This window comes from Peromyscus leucopus, chromosome 1 (genome assembly GCF_004664715.2).
Source record: "Peromyscus leucopus breed LL Stock chromosome 1, UCI_PerLeu_2.1, whole genome shotgun sequence".
In the NCBI taxonomy this organism is placed as follows: Eukaryota; Metazoa; Chordata; class Mammalia; order Rodentia; family Cricetidae; genus Peromyscus; species Peromyscus leucopus.
Genome location: NC_051063.1, coordinates 166135418 through 166142802, shown reverse-complemented (window position 1 = coordinate 166142802; position 7385 = coordinate 166135418). Strand labels below are relative to the sequence as shown.

The 7385-nt window shown below is 55.8% G+C and overlaps 1 protein-coding gene across 4 annotated transcripts; it reads left to right on the top strand.

The window, feature by feature from the left end:
- Positions 1-1610: 1610 nt before the first annotated feature.
- Positions 1611-7252, top strand: Nr1h2 (nuclear receptor subfamily 1 group H member 2). 4 transcript variants are annotated; one of them, XM_028858905.2, is made up of 10 exons: positions 1611-1766; positions 1868-1998; positions 3037-3094; positions 3170-3283; positions 3494-3775; positions 3868-4139; positions 4278-4457; positions 4932-5031; positions 6267-6475; positions 6728-7232. In XM_028858905.2, the coding sequence occupies exons 3-10, from the start codon at positions 3055-3057 to the stop codon at positions 6872-6874; spliced, it is 1344 nt and encodes a 447-aa protein (XP_028714738.1). In that variant the 5' UTR covers positions 1611-1766; positions 1868-1998; positions 3037-3054; the 3' UTR covers positions 6875-7232. The 4 variants fall into 4 exon arrangements, with proteins under 4 accessions (XP_028714738.1, XP_028714736.1, XP_028714737.1 ...); XM_028858903.2 differs by having other exon boundaries at positions 3485-3775; XM_028858904.2 differs by having other exon boundaries at positions 1612-1770; positions 6728-7252.
- The last annotated feature ends 133 nt before the right edge of the window (positions 7253-7385 follow it).

Below are 7385 nucleotides of genomic sequence, written 5' to 3'. Positions count from 1 at the left end.
CCAGGAAAGGCGCAAAGCTACACAGAGAAACCTGTCTCGAAAAACCAAAAAAAAAAAAAAAAAAAAAAGTTGTTGTGAAAAAAAAAAAAAAAAAAAAAAAGAGTTGTTGTGGTCATGGCGTCTCTTCACAGCAATAGAAACCCTAACTCCGACAGACTGGGAGAGAGGAGAGCAGGGAGAGTAAAGGGTAGATGAATAAAAGGCCTGGGTAACCAAAATGGCGGGTTTATTATAGGGACAGGCAGTCCAGCCCCTGGACTGGAGAAGTTTAGGGTATGAAGAACCAGCCTTAAAAGCCGTTTTTTTAGTAAAGACAGACTAGGCTCATTCCTGTTTATGATTAAACCTGTTTCTCAAAGATTCGGCTATGACCCACCTGTAATCTTAACTACAAAAGGATCTATATTGCATTTTCCAGGAATGGCAATCATGTCTTTGTTTCAAAACGCTGTTTATAACCATCTCACAACCCTACCTTTTTTCTAAAGGTTGTTATGACTACCTGTTGTTATGCCCACCTTACAACCTTGTCTTTGTTTTAAGAGGTCCTTAGGACTAACTTGTTATGAGTTTCTACTCCTTTAGCCCCGCCTATTTTGCCTACCAAATCCCCCATTTGGAAACTCCCTACCTCTGAGTCATAAAAGCCTTGTCTTCCTCACATCCATGGCTGACCACTCAAACCCCACCTTAGGGGGAGGTAGCCAGTGTACACAGATAAAAAAAGCTTGCTTTGATTAATTGCTTGCTTGAATTAACTTGACCATTTGGGTCTTTCTCTTCCCATCTTAGTCTTGGGATTAAGAGGTAGGGAGCATGGTATATTAGCCATACCCTGTGGTCAGTCCCAGATAGGGACTGAGAGATGCTGGGAGAACCTGGTTGCCAGGTCGACTTTGGTATGTTAAATAGATAACTTTGCCTGTTTGTCCTAGGTTTGAGACCTAACAGAAGCTTTATTTTGTGAGGGGCTGAGGCTGTAGCTGTGGCTGGATGCTTACCTAGCACATGTAACACCCTGGGTTTAGTTTTGGATTCACTGCTATAAGTGAACTTATTTTCATGACATTTATTTATGCATGTGTGTGTTTGAGTAAGCACGTGTGGCGAGGTGCTTACAATTTTGGGAAGTCAGTTCTCTCTTTCCACCATGTGAGATTAGGAAATTGAACTCAGGTCCTCAGACCCAGTGGCAAGCACCTTTACCTGCTGAAGCGTCTTGTCATCCCCAAATTTAACTTATTTAGAACCAATATGCAGGGCTGGAAGTGGATCTGCTATTGCAATGGGGAAGTGTAGGCAGGAAATCAAAAGTTCAAGGTCATCCTTGGAATATGAGACCCTGTCTCGAAAATCAAAACAAAAATAAAAACCAACCGTGCAGCACTGATACAAAAGTAGAGAACTTTAGACAATTCAAAAAGGTAAAAACATGCTTCATTGGTCATGTGTGAAAAGAAACAAAATAACTTTCCGGAACATTTTTCTGAGAGTCCTAGAGAGGAACTACCGAAAGAGATACACTTCCGGTAAATGTGCCACTTCCGGACGAGGCCACTCATTTGGTGGCTCCCGGGCAGACCGGAAGTCTGTCACCCCTCCCGGCCCGCCTATTTCCGGAAGTGACGTGCAGCGGGGTTGCCGGAAGAAGTGGCGAAGTTACTTTTGCTTTGCGCTCAGCCAGTGTTGTTGCTCCGAGCTCCTCCCAGGCTTCTGAAGTTACTTCCGAAGTGCCGAGGGGAGCAACTGTGGGTGCGGACACAGAGGCAGGTGCGCAGGGGGCGGCCGAGCGGGTGGGGCCGGGCCGGGTGCGCGGGCTGCCGCGGGTCCCGCTCAGCGCGCGCCTCCTTCCCTCACTCTGCCGCAGCTCCCGCCTTCCGAGGCCGTTTCCAGGGCAACGGAGTTGGCGACCCCACGCCCCACCGCCTCAAGACCGCCAGTGCAGTCATGAGCCCCGCCTCCCCCTGGTGCTCGGAGAGGGGCGGGGTTTGGAGTGAGGTGGGCGTGGCGCCAGGGGGCGGGCATGGTGGAGGGGAAGCATATGATTGGTGAACGGGGCACAGATGGGGCGGGGCATGGTGTAGCTGAAGTCTGAAGGTTCTTGAGCGGTGGTCGTTACTCTCTGGGGTGGGGCCTGGGTCATTGCGGAGGCGGGGCTTAGGGGTGCAGAGAGGGCATGGATAGGGAAAGTACGATTGGAGAGCAGGGGGCGTGGCCTGAACACTAACGGGGGCGTGGCATTGGGAAGTTGGTTGGCTATAGGAGGCAGCCCGTGCAATAGTGGAAGCCTAAGGGGAGGGCCTAGAGTTAAGTGGGTGGAGCTTGGAGGCAGGCGCGTGGAGGGCGTGACATCTAAAAGCCTATGATTGGCTTCTGGGGAATGGTATGGGCGGGACCTAGACAGGAGCCGGGAAAACTTTGGGTATTTGCCCAAGAGTGGGGAGGGAAGGCCGAGGGACCTGATGGGAGGGGTAAGATCTGGGGGCTGTTTGGGGGCACAACCTTGAAGAAACCTATGGTAGGAGGGTATGGGTTGTGGCCTGATGGGAGGGGCTGGTCAAAGTTAGGGTTGCTTGAAATAGCGCAGTGGGTGGCACAGAAGAAGAACTTGAGATTGCTGGTCTCCCTTAGTGTTAAAGCAGTGGAAACTGTCATGGGAGGTCATGATTCAGAGAGAGGAGGAGGGAGTGGGCTGGGCTGGAGCTGAAGTGGGCGGGCATTGTTGAAATCGGCCAGATGTTTGTGAGGGACTAGAATTGGGCGTATGTGCAGAAGTAGAAACACTGAGGTGTGGTGGCACAGCCCTCTAACGCCAGCACTTGCTGGCTGAGGCACGAGTGCCGAGTATCCCAAGACTGTGTAGGGTAATGAGGTCCAGGATGTGGCAGGCAGAGGCAGGAGATGTTCAAGGTGTTCAGCCACGTAGTTGGGTTAGCCTGGGCTGCGTGAGATCATATCACAGAGGAGTCCTGAGTGTTGGAAGGAGAAGCACCCTTATCCTGACCTGTAATTGGCTGGGTTCCCTGTGTCCGACAGGCTGCTTCGTGACCCACCATGTCTTCCTCCACAAGTTCTCTGGATACACCGGTGCCTGGTGAGTGACCCACTTCCGCTGCAGGGCCCCTCCCACGGTGCCGGAGAAGCTCACTGTCCCTCTTCCTTCTTCTAGGGAATGGTTCCCCTCAGCCCAGCACCTCCTCCGCTTCGCCCACCATCAAGGAGGAGGGGCAGGAGACTGATGCCCCTCCAGGCCCCGAAGGGTCCAGCTCTGCCTACATCGTAGGTGAGACAGGGAGACAGGTGGGCCTTTCCTTCCTTTGCCTCTGACTCCTCGGACTCCTTCTGGGGGCCTACCGACTGCCTGTCTTGCCCTTGGTGTTGCCGCCCTGTCCTCACACCCTCACTTCGGGACCTCCCATGGCCTGTCCCCAGGCTGCTGTCTCTCTTTGTCACTCTCTCTCTCATGGCCTCTGCTCACCCCAAGTCATCTTAGAGCCAGAGGATGAGCCGGAGCGCAAGCGGAAGAAGGGTCCGGCCCCGAAGATGCTGGGCCACGAGCTGTGCCGCGTGTGTGGGGACAAGGCGTCGGGCTTCCACTACAATGTGCTCAGTTGCGAAGGCTGCAAAGGTTTCTTCAGGCGCAGCGTGGTCCACGGTGGGGCCGGGCGCTATGCCTGTCGGGGCAGTGGGACCTGCCAGATGGACGCCTTCATGCGGCGCAAGTGCCAGCTCTGTCGGCTGCGCAAATGCAAGGAGGCTGGCATGCGGGAGCAGTGTGAGTCCAGGGAGGGGAGAAGGGGGCCTCTTGGGAGGGGAGGAGTAAGTGAAGGTGGGTGGGGTACACCACTGAGGCTGGCTGTCCTGCAGGCGTGCTTTCTGAGGAGCAGATTCGGAAGAAAAAGATTCAGAAGCAGCAGCAGCAGCAGCAGCAGCAGCAGCAGCAGCAGCCACCCGCGACTGAGCCAGCGTCAAGCGGCACGGCCCGGCCTGTAGCCTCCCCGGGCACTTCGGAAGTGAGTGGCTCTGGGGACGGAGAAGGTGTCCAGCTGACGGCCGCACAGGAGCTGATGATCCAGCAGCTGGTCGCCGCGCAGCTGCAGTGCAACAAACGCTCCTTCTCCGACCAGCCCAAAGTCACGGTACTGCCTCGCGCAGCCCGGCCTCGCGCAGCCCAGGGGGCGGAGCCCAGCCTTGCGCAGCCCGGGGGCGGAGCCCCTCGGCCGGGGAGGGTTCCGCAGGGCGTGCGAGTCCCATGTGACCCTGGTCTCCTGTCTCAGCCTTGGCCCTTGGGTGCAGACCCTCAGTCCCGGGATGCTCGTCAGCAGCGCTTTGCCCACTTCACCGAGCTGGCCATCATCTCGGTCCAGGAGATTGTGGACTTTGCCAAGCAGGTGCCAGGGTTCCTGCAGCTGGGCCGGGAGGACCAGATCGCTCTCCTGAAGGCATCCACCATTGAGGTAATGGCCAGGCTTTAGGACAGAGACCAGAGCTGGATGTAGTGCGAGTCGGTCCTAACCCTTGTGGGGTGTGGTGAGCAGGAGTGTTCCGGTCCTAACGAGAGAGCTAGAGCGGCCAGTGAGCCAGCGGGGAGAAAAGGGAAACAGGCTGAGGTAGAGAATGATGAGGATGAGGTCAGATGGACTGTTAAAGAGGAAATGTTCCCTTAAGACTTCAAAGGAATGGCTATTTGAGCCAAAGCGAGGAGAGTGAGGCAGTATTGAGTGTCGACTGTATGCAAAGCCCTAAGAGTCAAAACGCCGGCTGGTGCCTCGTAATTATGTGGGGCAAGTGTCCTTGGATGGGGCAGTGGGTGGCAGAGTTGGAGGAAGGACAGCCAGGACTGTCTGGCCTGGCAGAGGGGTGGCAGGCAGTTGGTCTTAGCACATATGACTTTGGGGCAGCTGAAGAGCCCTGTACCTTATCATCTTCAGATCATGTTGCTGGAGACAGCCAGACGCTACAACCACGAGACAGAGTGCATCACGTTCCTGAAGGACTTCACCTACAGCAAGGATGACTTCCACCGCGCAGGTTTGTGGAGGGCACTGGCTCAGTCCTGGTGTTTCTGCCCCATTGGACCTCCAGGTTGGGCACTGGCAAGACCATGTTCATCAAAGCCAGATGCATGGGAAGTCTTTGCTGTCAGCTGGCACTCTGGTAGGAAATTAGGAAGAAGTACCCACTGCTAAGGCTGACTCACGGGGCTCTGTCCTGGGGAGCTCCCCTGGCTGTCTGCCTGGGTGTAAGACATTTGGGCCGAGGATGGGGCAGCGTGCCACTGCCCATTGCCACCCAGAGTGAGCAGAGGCTTGCTCACTCAGCTTTGGGCTTCCCATCACTTCTCCCAGGATGACTTTCAGTATCCTTAGGCATCCACTCCCAACCCTGTCTTCCTTCTTTAGGCTCCAGCCCTTCCACTATACAAGAAAGTCCTAGGATTCTTCCGGTGTGAGCTCAGCAGGGCAGGTGTTGGGGGAAAGAACTTGCTCTGAGGATCCTAGGGCAAAGGCCCTGTAGCCAGGCTTGAAGTAACCATATGGAGCCCCAGGCAGTCAGGCCTAGGAAGGTAGGGCTGGAAAGGACATTAGGCATCCCACCCCCAGACCTTGCACGGCTTGGCCCCAGGCTCAGCCACTCCTGCCTGGATCCTCACAAGGACTGGTGCTTCTCTGCTGCTACTCTCCCAACATGTCTGTCCTTACAGCAGTCCAGGGTGCTCCCATCAGCTCCCATACTCCCTCTGCCAGGACAGGACCTGACCTCCATCCTCCTTTGCCTTGGTCCATCCTCTCTCCCAGGCACTGGCTACCTTGCTCTGAATTTGTGCCCATCAGCACAGTCCAGCATCAGGGCTTAGCGTTCAGTATCCCAGGGCAGCCTAGAATTTGTTATCCTTTACAGAGAGGGGGTGTGTTGGGTTGGGTTGTAAATCACACAGTAGGTACACTTAATAATAGTTAGGAGTAAGTCAGCATATCTGAGTCTGAGCAGTGGGAGTACCTGGGGGTTTACAGTGTGGCCTAGCCTGCCTCCTTTCCCTCTGCCTCCATGAGGACAGATTCTGGGACCTGAGAGGATGTGACCTCCCAGGGTCTGTGGAAGGGAAAGGCTGTGGGTGCCGTCTCGGTATGGCTGCTATGTAACAGACACTCACAGGGTCCGCACTGGGAGGGAGCAGGAGTAACCGTTCCTGTTTTTACCGTCTGAGTACCCGGGACCAGGGGCAGGGTGTAAAGCTGGTTTGGGACCGAGCGCCACTCTTGCAGGCTTGCAGGTGGAGTTCATCAATCCCATCTTCGAGTTTTCTCGGGCCATGCGCCGGCTGGGCCTGGACGATGCAGAGTATGCCCTGCTCATTGCCATCAACATCTTCTCAGCGGACCGTCCCAACGTGCAGGAGCCCAGCCGCGTGGAGGCGCTGCAGCAGCCCTACGTGGAGGCGCTCCTCTCCTATACTCGCATCAAGCGGCCGCAGGTATGGGAGCTGCCATCCCTGGCGGGCAGGCTTGGTGCTGGGGTCGGGGGGTACACGTTGGGGCATGCCGAGCCTGGGGTCTGCCTTTCTTCTCAGATCCTGGTCTCAGTCAGCCACATTTTGCTGTTATGAGGTCAGAGATGTCCCAGCCTCTGGGTTGGGTTCGAGGTTGGTCTGACCACTCACGGTACTGGCTTTCTAGACTCAGCGGGCCTCCCCCGCAGCACCTACCTGCCTCTTTTTCCCCTGTAGGACCAGCTCCGTTTCCCACGCATGCTCATGAAGCTGGTGAGCCTGCGCACCCTGAGCTCTGTGCACTCGGAGCAGGTCTTTGCATTGCGGCTCCAGGACAAGAAGTTGCCGCCTTTGCTTTCTGAGATCTGGGACGTACATGAGTAGGGGCCGCCATGAGTGCCCCAGCTTGGTGGCATCTTCTTGCAGATGGACGCTTTGCCTTTCCTCACGGGGTGGGAGGACATGGTCACGGCCCAGCTCTGAGGTGCTCAGCCTCAAGCCCAGGGGCAGTTGGCATCAGGAGGCCCCTCCCCACCCACCGAGTCTTCCAGGAGGGGTGAGGGTCACAGGTCTTAGCCTCTGACCTTCCCAGCTGCCCTCCCACCCAGCTTACACCTCAGCCTACCACGCCATGCACCTTGAGTGGAGAGGTGAGGGCTGGTGTCTCCCCACAGTTGGGAGACCACAGGTCCCCCTCTTCTGCCCCTTTTATTTAATAAAAACAAAATCAAAACCAAGGAAATAAAGTCTGAGTACAAGCCAGCCCTGAGCCCAGTGTGAGAAGTGGGAGGGGTGGGCCACCTCCTTGCCCAGGTGACTGCTTGCTCTTGGTCTAGGTTCAGACCACGGGGTGGGGATGGGGTGCACAAGAGGACAGGCGTCCTTCCTTACACAG